We start from the raw sequence: 17,147 nt of genomic DNA, 5'->3' as shown, positions 1-17,147 counted from the left end.
GACAGTATGTGAAGTGTGTAAGAAGGTGCGCTTGCTGTCTGTGAGAGGGAGACACAAAAAGAGTGAGAAGAGCCTGTAGTGCAATGCCAGCAGCTAAAAGCAACTGCGTGAGAATCCACAGACCTGTGGATGTGTTGAAGGTGTGCTGGAAAATGCGGAACAGAGTTTTTTTTTAAACTGGATCTGGATCGGTATTTTCCCATGCCTTGCCGATACGCATTTTTTTGCAAATATCGGCAGCCGATTCGATCCAAATATCAGATCGGGACATCTCTAATATACACACTAAGTATATATGTAATGTAACAGCACATTCATAATAACTAGAGATGTCCGATAATATCGGGTTGCCGATATTTTCGGCCGATAAATGCTTTAAAATGTAATAACGGAAATTATCGGTATAGGTTTCAAAAAGTAAAATGTATGACTTTTTAAAACGCCGCTGTACGGAGTGGTACATGGACGTAAGGAGAAGTACAGAGCGCCAATAAACCTTAAAGGCACTGCCTTCGCGTGCCGGCCCAATCACATAATACCTACGGCTTATCACACACACACAAGTGAATGCAAAGCATACTTGGTCAACAGCCATACAGGTCACACTGAGGGTGGCCGTATAAACAACTTTAACACTGTTACAAATATGCGCCACACTGTGAACCCACACCAAACAAGAATGACAAACACATTTCGGGAGAACATCCACACCGTAAAACAACAGAACAAATACCCAGAACCCCTTGCAGCACTAACTCTTCTGGGACGCTACAATATACACCCCCGCTACCCCCTACACACCCCCCCACCTCAACCCCGCCCACCTCAACCGAGAGAGCATGTCCCAAATTCCAAGCTGCTGTTTTGAGGCATGTTAAAAAAAAAGAATGCACTTTGTGACTTCAATAATAAATATGGCAGTGCCATGTTGGCATTTTTTTCCATAACTTGAGTTGATTTGTTATGGAAAACATTGTTCCATTGTTTAATGCATCCGGCGGGGCATCACAACAAAATTAGGCATAATAATGTGTTAATTCCACGACAGTATATATCGGTATCGGTTGATATCGGAATCGGTCATTAAGCAATATCGGATATCGGCAAAAAAAAACATTATCCAACATCTCTAATAATAACCTGTAATATTTGCGTATATTGCTCATTTTAAGCATACAGCGGCGTAAGAATTTCACAGACGGATCACAACGTTCACTTTTTTTTCTTCAACAACTACTTTTCAAGGCAGACTTTGTGAGAGACAAGACTACTATGGGACAAATGATCCATAACCTTGTCTTTTTAAGCCTGAATATGAGGATTGGCTGCAAGTTTTAAAAGCTTTTTTTTAAGCTCCAGCAAAACACTAAGCATCATATAGCAGTAATGCTAAATGCTGAACAAAAAAATTAACACTATTAACTTACTGTACAATGTCTGCTCTCACTGGGTGTAGACTGATGGGATGTTCATTTCTTCTTGTTTAGATGATTAATTATAATCCTCACTTAGGCTACAAAAAAGGTGCCACAAACAAGCGTCTTTTTGTGTCTTTCTGACCATCTCTGGGTATAAGTTGACTGTCAAAGTTGACCGACTTCTCAGTTGCTGTAGCTGCACAAGCTGGTTAGCTCTCAGTGATTACAGGCAACAATAATAGATTGTCTTCGTTAGTACTTTTAATTGGCTTACTTGGTTAATATTCAGGTCATAAGATGTAAGTATTATTGGTGGTTTTTGAATGATTTTTAGAGGGCTTTCAGGCATTTGAGCACCCTTTGAGGAAAAAAGGAAAACTTCTAGAAGGCCTGAAAAAACAGTTTGAAAATCAAAACTACAGTTCCTGAATTCGGGTGCATCTCCACACTTTAATTTACCTTTAGATTTATTCCCATATACCAGGGGTCGGCAACCTTTACCAGTCAAAGAGCCATTTTGACCAGTTTCACAAATTATAGAAGACAATGGGAGCCGCAAATTTTTTTTTAAATTTTAAATGAAATAACACTGCATACGAAGTTTTTTTTTGTTGCTTTCTGCTATGTATAACCAGGGTTCTCAGACACGCTGCCCGCACCTTTATGTGGAATTTGAATGCTGGTGCGGCACGCGTGATGGTACAGCATACAGCACCCACTAGAGTGTGCGTGCCTGATCAGCCACATGTTGAATGGGGCTTCCGCTCTGCTCATGTGGGCAACAGCAAGGCATACTTGTTCAACAACCACACAGCTCACACTGACGGTGGCGGTATAAAAAAACAAAACTTTAACACTCTTACTAATAATGCGCCACACTGTGAACCCACACCAAACAAGAATGACAAACAAATTTCGGGAGAACATCTGCACCGTAACACAACATAAACACAACAGGACAAATACCCAGAATCCCATGCAGCCCTAACTCTTCCGGGATACATTATACACCCCCCCCCTAACAAACCCCGCCCACCTCAACCGACGCACAGAGGGGGGGGGGGGTTGATGTGTGAGGGAGCAGGGTTGGGGTGGGGGAGGGGTTTGGTGGTAGCAGGAGTGTATAATGTAGCCCGGAAGAGTCAGGGCTGCATGGGATTCTGGGTGTTTGTTCTGTTGTGTTAAGGTGCAGATGTTCTCCCGAAATGTGTTCGTCATTCTTGTTTGGTTTTGGTTCAAAGTGTGGCACATTATTAGTAAGAGTGTTAAAGTTGTTTTATATGACCACCGTCAGTGTAACCTGTGTGGCTGTTGACCAAGTATGCCTTGCTGTCACGTACGTGTGGAAGCAAAAGATGTATATTGTATAACAAGTGTTGGGTTGGCACTCTGTTAATACAGATTGTAGAGCGCGCCAAATGTTGTACCATCATGGCACGCCCTTAATATAGCCTCAAGGGTGAAAATCGGTGAATATTAATCCCGGGAGTTTTCTGCGAGCGGCACTGAAATCCGTAAGTCTCACGGGAAAATTGGGGGGTTCAGCAAGTAAGCTGCTGAGCCGCATCAGAGTGATCAAAGAGCCGCGGGTTGCCGACCCCTGCCATATACCAACCTATTTTGGCTGTCTTGGCACTTACATGTCCCATTGAATGTACCACAGAAATGTTTGTTTTAGTAAAATTGTGTAACATGCAAGCAAATAACTTTGGCACCGCTGTCCTGTAGCCACGCTATCACAAGTAATATACTTCCAGGGTCGTGACCTTTTGTTTACATCAGTCACATCAAAATTATATCTTCTCTCTGGCTACTAATAAAGGCTCTAGAACAGTGGTCCCCAACCTTTTTGTAGCTGCGGACTGGTCAACGCTTGAAAACTTGTGGGGGTGTATGGTATTTTTTATTTTTTTTGTCATAAAGAAATACAATCATGTGTGCTTACGGACTGTATCCCTGCAGACTGTATTGATTTATATTAATGTGCACTAATTGTAAGTGTATCTTGTGTTTTTTATGTTGATTTAATAAATAAATAAATAAACAAAAATTTTCATTTCTTGTGTAGCCCGGTACCAATCGATCCACAGACCGGTACCGGGCCGCGGCCTGGTGGTTGGGGACCACTGCTCTAGAACCTGTGTGTCAAGGCTGAATGAATGAATGAATTATCTATGGCCCCCGGGATGATATTTGATTAGTATTAAAATCGGCCTGCAGGCCACAACCGCTTGCTGTTTTGCACGCACCAATACTCATCAGTGTTGGCGCTAGGAATTTTCAAAATGGGGTCCCAGAGACCACATCAAGTCATAAAAATGTGGTCTCACAGTAAATTTTTGGGATCCCACTTTTTGTATCAGTTTTGAAAACAAATGATAAATGTATGCATTATCCTGTTATATCTCACATTCTATATTGTGTTTCGGAAAAACGTGTCAAACATTCATTAAAAAAAATAATACAAAATGAATTTTTTATGCCTATGTACATTTATTCAGTTATAAACATTCATTCACTTTCTTCTTTCCTTCATGGATCTAAACTTTACCGCTGCCGGTATTTTTTTCTGTATTTCTATTGTAATATTTTCAGAATGTGTTTGTTCTATTTTTGGCCAAAGTAAGACAAAACAATTGTGTAGTTGTCTTTTTTAGTTTTAATGCCATGATTTTAATAGTCCAGCCCACATGTGCACAGATTTTCTTCCATGCGGCCCCCGAGCTAAAATGAGTTTTGACACCCCTGGTCTAGAACTCCAACTACTTTGGAACGAACAGTGTTCGAATTGTAAATCATCCAAATATTAGCATAGTACAGTGTTTGTCAACCACTGTGCCGCGGCACACTAGTGTACCGTGAGATACAGTCTGGTGTGCCGTGGGAGATTATGTAATTTCACCTAATTGGGTTAAAGATATTTTTTGCAAACCAGTAATTTATAATCCGCAAATGTGCCGTTGTTGAGTGTCGGTGCTGTCTAGAGTTCGGCAGAGTAAAATACTATTCCATATCAGTAGGTGGTGTCAATTGCTTTGTAGATGTCGGGAACCAATGGTTTGCAGGTAAAAAGGTGTCTAATGCTTAAACCAAAAATAAACAAAAGGTGAGTGCCCCTAAGAAAAGGCATTGAAGCTTAGGGATACCTATGCAAAACTAAAACTGAACTGACTGCAAAGTAAAAAAAAACAATGCTGGACGACAGCAAAGACTTACTGTGTGTGGAGCAGACGGCGTCCACAAAGTACATCTGTAAATGACATGACTATCAACAATAAAATAGGAGCGCAAGACAAGAAGTAAAACACTACACACTGGACAGGTGGTGACAGTACACCTACTTTGAGACAAGAGCTATAGTGATGCATGCTTGTTATGCTTTAAAGTCATATCCAACAGTTGCGAGAACAACTTTTTATTGTCAATATCAGGATGCTGGGTTACATTTTTTTGTTTTTTGCTGGTGGTGTGCCTCAGAATTTTTTCTATGAAAAAAAAATGTGCCTCGGCTCAGAAAAGGTTGAAAACCACTGGCATAGTAGACAACCATCAACATTGTGGCCCGGAAAGCGTACGCTAACTAGCGAGCTTGTTTTGGCGCTCCTGACCGTCTCCCCGTCCTGCAACTCATTGCGGCATTTAGGCAAGAAGGCGACTAAGGGGAGCGTATTTTTGATATTTCATCGAATAAAAATAAACTGAATATTTTGACGCCAAAAAGTCGGATTTACGCAGACATTTCACATGTTTGGGCTTTACGAACGTAATAGTGTACTATTAACTGCATTGTTAAGCGCCTTGTACTTGCTGTATTTTACCAATTAGAATGGTTAAAAAAAAATAAAAAAAAATTACATTTTGGGGATTGTGACTGACAAATATTTTTTAAAGTGCATTTCCCATTTTAAAAAAAAAGTGCGAGCAAGTTTTGTTAACAAACATTTATTTCAACGTCGTTCCAGATGTACAATCAGTTCAATAAATAATGTTCAAGCCAATGAAGCTCTTGACATGTCCTATACCCATAATCATCCGCCCACCCCCTCCCCGCCACTACTCCTACTCCTACTACTAATATCCCCATCAGGACTGCCTGAGAACAGCAGTAGCAGTGAGCCTTGAATCCAGGCCAGCAAATATCTCCGCCCACCAGCGAAGAGAACATTTAACAAATATCTCCACCCACTGGCGAAGAGAACACCTAACGAATGTGTCAAAGTCTTTCGGAAGATTTCAGTATGGTTCCTTGTTGTGGTCGTTGCCACCCGTCTAAGCCCCGCCCTCATGATGAGTCCATTCAGTTCGATATGTACATCTCGGTGTTATAAAGAGGTGAGTGGCTACAGGAATTGACTTCTACAACTCATCCTTTTCTTCAGCACCCTCTGGTGGCGGGCCACCCGCACTGCCATAAAGCTTGCTAATAATAGGCTGCACCACCTCCTCCAGCTCTTTCTTTTTGGCCTGGAAGTCCTCGATCTCGGCTTCTTGGTGCGACTCCATCCACTCGATTTTCTCCTCCACGGCCTTCTCGATGGCCTCCTTGTCCTCATCTGAGAGCTTTCCGCCGAGCTTCTCCTTATCGGCGATCTGGTTCTTCAGGGAGTAGGCGTAGCTCTCCAGCTCGTTGCGGGCGTCGATCCTCTCCTTGAGCTTCTTGTCCTCGTCGGCGAAGCGCTCCGCGTCATTGACCATGCGTTCGATGTCCTCCGGAGTCAGGCGGTTCTGGTCGTTTGTGATGGTGATCTTATTCTTGTTGCCCGTGCCTTTGTCCTCGGCGGTGACCCTCAGGATGCCGTTGACGTCAATCTCAAAGGTGACCTCGATCTGGGGCACGCCACGAGGGGCAGGGGGGATGCCGGTAAGGTCAAAAGTGCCCAGGAGGTGGTTGTCCTTTGTCAGGGGCCGCTCGCCTAAAACACAAGACGTTGTTACGCTCATGATTCTATCAAAGCCACATTTTTTTACTCCTTGTTCAATGCTGTGAGGTCCTACCTTCGTAGACTTTGATGGTGACAGTGGGCTGGTTGTCAGAAGCTGTAGAGAAGATCTGAGATTTCTTGGTGGGCACAACGGTGTTCCTTGGGATCAGCTTGGTCATGACTCCTCCGACAGTCTCAATTCCAAGAGTAAGAGGGCACACATCCAGAAGAACCACATCACCTGCAAGACGGGAGAGAAAAATGTTGAGTAAAATACAAGCTCAGTGAAGTGGACATAAATGGACGATGGTTATTGGCTTACCAGTGTCCTCCTCCCCTGAGAGCACGCCAGCCTGAACTGCGGCACCGAAAGCCACGGCCTCGTCGGGGTTGATACCCCTGGAGGGCTCTTTGCCGTTGAAGAACTCCTTCACCAGCTGCTGGATTTTGGGGATACGGGTGGAGCCTCCGACCAGTACGATCTCGTCAATGTCGGACTTCTTCAGGTCAGCGTCTTCCAGCACCTTCTGCACGGGCTTCATGGTGGAGCGGAAGAGATCCTGCACACAAATTGAAGGAATCAAGATTAGTCTTAAAGCTCAGGGGCTTCTCAATATAGGGCAGGTTGTTACCATCGCTACATTATTAAGTTCTTATTGCAACGTTCTTCACCTAGAGCGTATTTGATGTGATGAGGGTTTTTTTCTTCTAATGAAAAGGTGGCTGTTATCAAAAAACAATACATTGCGCACACGCATGAGCAAGCCCATCATGGATTTGCTTATAGAATTGTTTTTTATTGAGTAAGGTGGTGGTTATTAACTGGTGAGAGGCAGTTAAAAACTGACGTGCACATTGGCATTAATTAAAGGGGAACATTATCACCAGACCTATGTAAGCGTCAATATATACCTTGATGTTGCAGAAAAAAAGACTTTTTTTTTTAACCGATTTCCGAACTCTAAATGGGTGAATTTTGGCGAATTAAACGCCTTTCTAATATTCGCTCTCGGAGCGATGACGTCACAACGTGGAGTCACATCGGGAAGCAATCCGCCATTTTCTCAAACACCGAGTCAAATCAGCTCGGTTATTTTCCGTTTTTTCGACTGTTTTCCGTACCTTGGAGACATCATGCCTCGTCGGTGTGTTGTCGGAGGGTGTAACAACACGAACAGGGACGGATCCACGTTGCACCAGTGGCCCAAAGATGCGAAAGTGGCAAGAAATTGGACGTTTGTTCCGCACACTTTACCGACGAAAGCTATGCTACGACAGAGATGGCAAGAATGTGTGGATATCCTGCGACACTCAAAGCAGATGCATTTCCAATGATAAAGTCAAAGAAATCTGTCGCCAGACCCCCATTGAATCATTGACCTCGGTAGCACGACAAGCAATGGCGGCAGTTTGTTCCCGCAGACGAGCGAGCTAAACCCCCTATCGACCCTAGCTTCCCTGGCCTGCTGACATCAACTCCAAAACTGGACAGATCAGCCTTCAGGAAAAGAGCGCGGATGAGGGTATGTCTACAGAATATATTAATTGATGAAAATTGGGCTGTCTGCACTCTCTCAAAGTGCATGTTGATGCCAAATGTATTTCATATGCTGTAAACCTAGTTCATAGTTGTTTAGTTTCCTTTAATGCCAAACAAACACATACCAATCGTTGGTTAGAAGGCGATCGCCGAATTCGTCCTCGCTTTCTCCCGTGTCGTTTGTCGGTTTTGCTTGCATACGGTTCAAACCGATTTGGCTCAATAGCTTCAGTTTCTTCTTCAATTTCGTTTTCGCTACCTGCCTCCACACTACAACCATCCGTTTCAATACATGGGTAATCTGTTGCATCGCTTAAGCTGCTGAAATCCGAGTCTGAATCCGAGCTAATGTCGCTATACCTTGCTGTTCTTTCCGCCATGTTTGTTTGTGTTGGCTTCACTATGTGACGTCACAGGAAAATGGACGGGTGTTTATAACGATGGTTAAAATCAGGCACTTTGAAGCTTTTTTTTTTTTAGGGATATTGTGTGATGGGTAAAATTTTGAAAAAAACTTCGAAAAATATAGTAAGCCACTGGGAACTGATTTTTAATGGTTTTAACCATTCTGAAATTGTGATAATGTTCCCCTTTTAACAGGCAGGTGGTGAGATCACAATTAACTGGCGAGAGGTGTAATCGCATTACTTACTGTGTATTGCGTGCTCATTGGACCTTGTGGAATTTTTTCTGTTGGGTAAAGTGCTGGCTATCATTAAGAACATGCAGTAAGAGAGATCACAATTAACTAGCGAGAGGCGCAATCACACTTAAAACTTCCACGTTACGCGCATATAGGACTTTGTAGATTTCAGGGTTTTGTTTCTCTTGAGCAAAGTGCCGGTTATTAATTAGCGAGAGGAAAGAGGACAGTTATTAACTGGTGAGAAGTGCATTTGCATTATTTACATGCAATTGGACTTTGTGGAATTTTTTCCGTTGAGTAAAGTGCCGGCTATCATTAACATGCAGTAGGAGAGATCACAATTATTAACTAGCGAGAGGTGCAATTAAACTTTAAACTTCCTTTTATTGATTAAGGTGTGGTTATCAACTGGTGAGAGGCAGTTATTAAAAACTGGCGTGCAAATTGGAGTTTATTTTGGAGTTGTTTCTGTCGAGCAAATTAACCGGCATGTGGTGAGATCACAATTAACTGGCGAGAGGTGCAATCGCATTACTTACTGTGTATTGCGTGCTCATTGGACCTTGTGGAATTTTTTCTGTTGAGTAAAGTGCTGGCTATCATTAAGAACATGCAGGAGAGATCACAATTAACTAGCGAGAGGAGCAATCACACTTTAAACTTCCATGTTACGCGCATATAGGACTTTGTAGATTTCAGGGTTTTGTTCCTCTTGAGAAAAGTGCCGGTTATTAATTGGCGGGAGGAAAAAGGAAAATTATTAACTGGCAAGAAGTGCATTCGCATTAAGGCGCAATCACACTTTAAACTTCCACGTTACGTGCATATAGGACTTTGTAGATTTTAGGGTTTTGTTTCTCTTGAGCAAAGTGGCGGTTATCATTAATTGGCGGGAAGAAAGGGGACAGTTATTAACTGGTGAGAAGTGCATTTGCATTATTTACATGCAACTGCCACAATGAGTATTAACTGTGGAGGAGGGAAACTGGCAGGTGGAATGATTGCATCTCGATGCAGTTCTTTACGCCAGCCTACGTGGACTTTAGTGGATTATTTTGAGTCTATTTGCCTATTTATATTGAGAATGGTGGCAGATTATTTAATTACTGGCATACTAATGCTTTAGATATACTTTTTTGTCAAGTTTGGAAATTTACCATGTTGAGCTCTTCAAACTTGGCACGGGTCAAGGTCTCGGAGAAGTCCTCTCCCTCAAAGAAGGACTCGATCTCAATGCGGGACTGGTGTTGGGCCGACAGCGCCCTCTTGGCCTTCTCAACCTCACGACGCAGCTTCTGCACGGCGCGGTTGTCCTTGCGCACGTCCTTGCCAGTCTTCTTCTTGTACAGCTTGATGAAGTGCTCCATGACGCGTTGGTCGAAGTCCTCCCCTCCCAGGTGGGTGTCGCCGTTGGTGGCCACCACCTCAAACACGCCGTTGTCGATGGTCAGGATGGAGACGTCGAAGGTGCCGCCGCCCAAGTCGAACACCAGGATGTTCTTCTCGCCATCTCTCTTGTCCAAGCCGTAAGCGATAGCGGCGGCCGTTCTGATGGACGAAAGAATATTTTGAGCACAACAAAAATTTTTTATGAATGACTGACATATTTAAGACTGCAATTACATCACATAAGCCATAAAATATTCCACTTTAAAAGGTTTTTTTGGAGGGAAACGTTGCACATTTTGTGTGTTTACAATAAAAAAACCTAAGTTTTCTATGACACAATGGGCATAAAATAGCATCATATAAAATATTTCAACATTTTTTGGGAGGGGAAATACTGAATATTTTGTGTTTTTGCCATAAAAAAAAAGTGGTCCTCTTTGACAAAAAGGGCATAAAACAAAGAAACTAAAAAAATTTTTTTGAAAATCACAATAAATTATAAATCGATAGATGTAAATTTGATAGATATTTAAGCATTGCAAGTAACAAAACATGTAATAATGTATGATTTATTTTTAACACGTTTATGAGTGGGGCCCTTTTGGATCCCTGAGAATTTTAGTGTGATTTTTCTTTAAAACGCTCATTTCTAAAAAAAATAATAATGCATGATGTTATGAAAGATGAAGGCTGCAATTACATCACATAAGCCATAAAATATTCCACTTTTAAAGGTTTTTTGGAGGGAAATATTGCACATTTTGTGTGTTTACAATAAAAAAAACCTAAGTTTTCTATGACAATGGGCATAAAATAGCATCATATAAAATATTTCAACATTTTTTGGGAGGGGAAATAGTGAATATTTTGTGTTTTTGCTCTTTGACAAAAAAGGCATAAAACAAAAACTAAAACTAAATTTTGAAGAAAAAAAAAAATCACAATAAATTATAATCAATAGATAGATGTAAATTTGATATAGATATTTAAGCATTGCAAGTAACAAAACATTTAATAATGTATGATTTATTTTTAACATGTTTATGAGTGGGGCCCTTTTGGATCCCTGAGAATTTTAGTGTGATTTTTCTTTAAAACTCATTTCTAAAAAAATAATGCATGAAAATCAGTGTTATGAATGCAATTGCATCACATAAGGCATAAAATATTCCACTTTGAAAGGTTTTTTGGAGGGAAATGTTGCACATTGTGTGTTTACAATAAAAATAAAAAATAAAGTTTTGTATGACACGCTCCTCTGCATGTCTGCTGAACACTTACGGCTCATTAATGATTCTCATTACGTTGAGACCAGCGATGGTGCCAGCATCTTTGGTGGCCTGGCGCTGGGCATCATTAAAGTAGGCAGGAACAGTGACCACGGCGTGAGTGACCTTCGAGAACAAAGTTTTATTAGAGACTTTTTCATAACGAAGCAGCGTATGTAATTGTGCCGTTTGGTACCTTCTTGCCCAGATAAGCCTCAGCAGTCTCCTTCATCTTAGTCAACACCATAGCAGAGATCTCCTCCGGGGCAAACGTCTTCAACTGGCCACCACCAATGTCAACCTGGATGTGAGGCTTGCTCTTCTTATCATTGACCTAGAGAGATTAGATTTTTAGTGATACCATTCAACATGAAAAGTACCGGTCTCACCGTACCTGAAAGGGCAGGTACTTGATGTCCTGCTGCACGGAGGAGTCGGCCCAGCTACGACCAATCAGCCGCTTGGCGTCGAACACAGTGTTCTCGGGGTTGGAGGTAAGCTGATTCTTGGCGGCATCTCCGATCAAACGCTCACCTTCGCTGGTGAACGCCACGTACGACGGAGTGATGCGGTTGCCTTGGTCGTTGGCGATGATCTCGACGCGGCCATTCTTGAAGACGCCGACACTGCCAGGAAGAAATCGCCATAATTAAGAATGCATTTGCAATTTTAATAGTTGTTTAGCCTCTTTTGGTTTCTTTTCCATACCAGGAATAGGTGGTACCCAGGTCGATACCAATGACTGTGCCCACATTCTCCCTCCTGTCGTCGTCATCAGCATACACGGTGCTGGCCACCAGCAGGAAAGCCCACAGTAGCTTCATCTTTTGTTGCTTTTTATTCACCTCTTGTTTATTCAGCTCAATGAATATTCAGCTCAATAAGTCACCTAGAAGAATCAACAAGAGGAAAGGACGTCTTAAATGTGGAATGTTTGTGTTACAGACGAGTGTGGGGTTTCCCATTGAGGCAGTGGTGCTGCTGCTGTGAAATGATGCCATTTCCATGATCACTAGTGGTAATGGTGTGGCTATGTACCGTATTTTTCGGACTATAAGTCGCAGTTTTTTTTCATAGTTTGGCCAGGGGTGCAACTTATACTCAGGAGCGACGTATGTGTGAAATTATTAACACATTACCGTAAAATATCAAATATTATTTAGCTGAGTCACGTAAGAGACTAGACGTATAAGATTTCATCGGATTTAGCGATTAGGAGTGACAGATTGTTTGGTAAACGTATAGCATGTTCTATATGACTCTTACCATAATATGTTACGTTAACATACCAGGCACGTTCTCAGTTGGTTATTTATGCCTCATATAACGTACACTTATTCAGCCTGTAGTTCACTATTCTTTTTTTTTTAAATTGCCTTTCAAATGTCTATTCTTGGTGTTGGGTGTTATCAAATAAATTTCCCTAAAAAATGCGACTTATACTCCAGTGCCACTTATATATGTTTTTTCCCTTCTTTATTATGCATTTTCGGCCAGTGCGACTTATACTCCGGAGCAACTTATACTCCGAAAAATACGGTATGTGTGTAGTGTGCATATGTATGTATATATCTATAATTTATGTATATACAAGCTCATTAAGTTTGTACATAGAGTGAACAGGTAGTTCTAGCTGAGTAATTTATGATTTTAAAGAAAAGGGTTGGAATTAAATAAGTGTAAACTTCTTCTCACTCCTTTTCAAATATGTAAAAAAAAAAAAAAAAAAAGAAAGTGCATTGCTCATTTTGTTTATTTTTTTTAGTTTTTTTATTCTCCATTGTTTTCATTTTGTTATAATGGCTGTTAAAGGGGAACATTATCACCAGACCTATGTAAGCGTCAATATATACCTTGATGTTGCAGAAAAAAGACCATATATTTTTTTTAACCGATTTCCGAACTCTAAATGGGTGAATTTTGCCGAATTAAACGCCTTTCTATTATTCGCCCTCGGAGCGATGACGTCACAACATAACGTCACATCGGGAAGCAATCCGCCATTTTCTCAAACACCGAGTCAAATCAGCTCTGTTATTTTCCGTTTTTTCGACTGTTTTCCGTACCTTGGAGACATCATGCCTCGTCGGTGTGTTGTCGGAGGGTGTAACAACACGGACAGGGACGGATTCAAGTTGCACCAGTGGCCCAAAGATGCAAAAGTGGCAAGAAATTGGACGTTTCTTCCGCACACTTTACCGACGAAAGCTATGCTGCGACAGAGATGGCAAGAATGTGTGGATATCCTGCGACACTCAAAGCAGATGCATTTCCAACGATAAAGTCAAAGAAATCTGCCGCCAGACCCCCAGGAAAAGAGAGCGGATGAGGGTATGTCTACAGAATATATTAATTGATGAAAACTGGGCTGTCTGCACTCTCAAAGTGCATGTTGTTGCCAAATGTATTTCATAGGCTGTAAACCTAGTTCATAGTTGTTAGTTTCCTTTAATGCCAAACAAACACATACCAATCGTTGGTTAGAAGGCGATCGCCGAATTCGTCCTCGCTTTCTCCCGTGTCGCTGGCTGTCGTGTCGTTTTCGGCGGTTTCGCTTGCATACGGTTCAAACCGATATGGCTCAATAGCTTGTTTCTTCTTCAATTTCGTTTTCGCTACCTGCCTCCACACTACAACCATCCGTTTCAATACATGCGTAATCTGTTGAATCGCTTAAGCCGCTGAAATCAGAGTCTGAATCCGAGCTAATGTCGCTATAAACTTGCTGTTCTGTCCGCCATGTTTGTTTGTATCGGCATCACTATGTGACGTCACAGGAAAATATAACGATGGTTAAAATCAGGCACTTTGAAGCCTTTTTTTAGGGATATTGCGTGATGGGTAAAATTTTGAAAAAAACTTCGAAAAATAAAATAAGCCACTGGGAACTGATTTTTAATGGTTTTTACCCTTCTGAAATTGTGATAATGTTCCCCTTTAAGGCTATAGCACTGTATTGGATCAGGCTTGCTTTTGTTTTCTTGCATATTTGAAATAATATATCATATTAGAACCTGAGATAGGCTCCAGTGACCTCCAAAAGGGACAAGCGGTAGGAAATGGATGGATCATATATCAATGACGTGGGCCTTAACTGCTCAAGTTGTGCGAGTTAGCTTGGATGCTAGCAGACTAAAACAATATTCGGATTGGTTCCCTATTTAGGTCATAAACACCTCCAAAATATGACATCGAAGAGGTTGGACACATTTTAGCACCGATTTGAGTTGTTTAACCATCTCTTTAGTTCACTCCAGGCCGGTAGCTCGCGTCACATGTATAGCTTGTCTGAGTTTAACAATCGCTGTATTTATTAACGTTTTATATAGCAACATGTACTGTTATTCTCCGTAAACACGCGTAATTTAGACATAAAATAGTATTACACGCCCAATTCTCGCCTTTTAAACGGCCATGATAAAATACATTACACGGATTTCTGAACCTCAAGCATATAAAAGGTTATATATACATACCTTACAGCCGTAAATGAAACCGGAGCGTCAATGTGTTCAAAATGGATGTAACCACTCGTCTTTAAGATGAACTATTGTATAATCTTGTCAAGTAAATGTGATGCTGAATGAATCGCGGTCTCCCCCCTATATAAACCATCCGACTTGCCCCGTCGTGGAGGCAGGCGATTGGCTGAGCGGCTGCTCGTTGGAACGCGCTGATTGGTTCCTTCCAGCACGCTGGCCGACGCTGATTTGCGAACATGACAGATATGTGACGTCACAAACACGGCGACGCTGATTGGCTGCGCTGTGGAAACGTGGTTTGTACAGTGACACGCCACTCATGAGGAGTGGACGAGCTTTGAGCACTTAAGAGGTTGCATTATGTATTTTGATAGTCCTTTCAGTTCTTCTTCTTTACAATACTCGTGTTACATGATGTGGAAAATATGTGATTATGATTCATAAAGCTGACTCACTTTAATGACTAAGATATGTGGAATTGACTGTATAATTAATTCATCACATGTTGCATACATCAATATTGTTTGGTTGTTACATCAGGAACAGTGTAATAACACCCTGCTCCTAGAAATCAGCCATCTGACCAATAATAATACCAATATGCTCAAGGCATATTAAACAATCATGTAAAAAAAAAATTCAATATTTACAAAAGTACACAGCTGAGTTCAGGGGTGTCCTAACTTTTAGCAGAAAAATAAGAAGACAACCCTTTTATTTCACGTGTTTATTAAACACCCTAAGTTTAATTTATTTTCGAGACGAAACCTTGATTTTTTTTTTGTTTGGATCCAATTGTGAGCATGGTGTCATCAACATTTAACAGTATTCTAATAATATTGATAAGTGAAGTGAATTATATTTATATAGCGCTTTTCTCTAGTGACTCAATGCGCTTTACATTGTGAAACCCAATATCTAAGTTACTTTTTTAAACCAGTGTGGGTGGCACTGGGAGCAGGTGGGTAAAGTGTCGTGCCCAAGGACACAACGGCAGTGACTAGTTTGGCAGAATCGGGGATCGAACCTGGAACCCTAAAGTTGCTGACACGTCCACTCTAAAGAACCGAGCCATACCGCCCCCAATAAGTGTGATTATTTTAGTCACAACGTTTATATGAAATGTGCATATATGAGATAGATCTACTCTAAACAGGTAATGCAATGCTGTGTTCATTTCAAAACAAAAACAAGTGGTTACTAGGGTTTTGCTTTGATTGCCACGGTGGTGTATTGTGGGTGTTAAAATTGTGTTTTTGTTTTGTTGTCTATGCATGGTGCTTTCGTAAGTGCGCAACATGTACTATTTATTGCTCATTTTGTAGTGTTTTAAATTTGTAGCTGTATGTAGAAATGGTTTCACTGAATTGGCAGATGGTTGCATCAGCTCTGTGCTCTTTTTAATGTATGTGTTCATTAATGTTTCCCTTATGTTTTGATGTGTTCTTACCTTATGTTTGTGGACTTTTTGATATCTGCACTGCAACCACCTAATTTCCCCACTGTGGGTTAAATCAAGTATATCCTATCCTATCATATATATTACATTCATTACAACTTTTTACAACTTGTTATTTTCACCGTGGCCTCAAATCCTAATTTTAATTTATTTCATTTTAATTATGCTTTGTGACATTAAATAACTTTCCACAGGCCAGAAATATTATATTTCCTGTATTTTATATTATTACTTTGAAGTGTTTTATATTTTAATTTTTTTTATCCTGTAAAGCGTCTTTGAGTACTCTGAAAAGCGCTATACCAAATAAAAAATGTTATTATTATTATTATTATTATTAAATGGGGCGGTGTGGCTCAGCTGGCCAGAAACTTCGATGGTTCCTGCTTCGATTCCAGCATCCGTCATCCTTGTCACTGCCGTTGTGTCTTTGGGCAAGACACTTTGCACACCTTGCTCCCATTGTAGCTGACTGTCAAAATGTAGACAATGATTTTCACAATGTAAAGCGCTTTCTGTCTGTAGAGAATAAGTGCTGTACAAATAAATATAACTCAATTCGCAAATGGCCCTGTGTTACAGTTTTGAAAAACGTTGTTGGTTAAATAATAATAATGTCAAACTCCACAAGGGCTTGAAACATTGTGTTGTGTTTTCGTAAATAATATATGAATAACCATAAATTGTCTTCTTAAACCCCAATTGAGTCAAAACATTGATTATTACAAATGTACACACATATTACAGCACTTAGAAATTGATTTGAAATTGAACATATGTGCTATAATCCTCATATATTATTATTAAAGTCGGGACCTGGGCTGGACCCCTCATCTGTGCATCAGTTGGGGACGTCTCTGAGCTGCTGACTTGTCTCCACTCAAGATTATCTCCGGCTGGCCCCACTATGGACTGGACTCTCACACTATTAACTAGATCCACTGGACGTCCCCCTCCCTTGGGGTGAGATGTGGGATCTGATGTCGTTGTGGCTTGTGCAGCCCTTTGAGACACTTGTGATTT

General features: G+C 41.1%; 1 protein-coding gene across 1 annotated transcript; it reads right to left on the bottom strand.

The window, feature by feature from the left end:
- Positions 1–5,344: 5,344 nt before the first annotated feature.
- hspa5 (heat shock protein 5) lies at positions 5,345–14,822 on the bottom strand. The gene is made up of 9 exons (XM_061927147.1): positions 14,660–14,822; positions 11,892–12,072; positions 11,578–11,809; positions 11,380–11,517; positions 11,197–11,309; positions 9,684–10,074; positions 6,663–6,900; positions 6,414–6,581; positions 5,345–6,331 (listed from the first exon to the last, which is right to left on the bottom strand). Exons 2-9 carry the CDS (start codon positions 12,005–12,007, stop codon positions 5,775–5,777), a joined length of 1,953 nt encoding a protein of 650 aa, XP_061783131.1. The 5' UTR covers positions 12,008–12,072; positions 14,660–14,822; the 3' UTR covers positions 5,345–5,774.
- Positions 14,823–17,147: the final 2,325 nt, after the last annotated feature.

Source organism: Nerophis lumbriciformis, linkage group LG32 (genome assembly GCF_033978685.3).
Source record: "Nerophis lumbriciformis linkage group LG32, RoL_Nlum_v2.1, whole genome shotgun sequence".
Lineage (NCBI taxonomy): Eukaryota > Metazoa > Chordata > Actinopteri > Syngnathiformes > Syngnathidae > Nerophis > Nerophis lumbriciformis.
This window is presented reverse-complemented; position numbering and strand designations above follow the sequence as displayed.

Excerpts from the sequence above, each read along its gene's own strand:
- hspa5 (XM_061927147.1), bottom strand. The coding sequence starts at position 12,007 with ATGAAGCTACTGTGGGCTTTCCTGCTGGTGGCCAGCACCGTGTATGCT. Across the intron at positions 6,901-9,683 it reads AGTTTGAAGAGCTCAACATG|GATCTCTTCCGCTCCACCAT; the intron begins GTAAATTTCCAA and ends ATTTGTGTGCAG. Across the intron at positions 6,332-6,413 it reads CACCATCAAAGTCTACGAAG|GCGAGCGGCCCCTGACAAAG; the intron begins GTAGGACCTCAC and ends CTTGTGTTTTAG.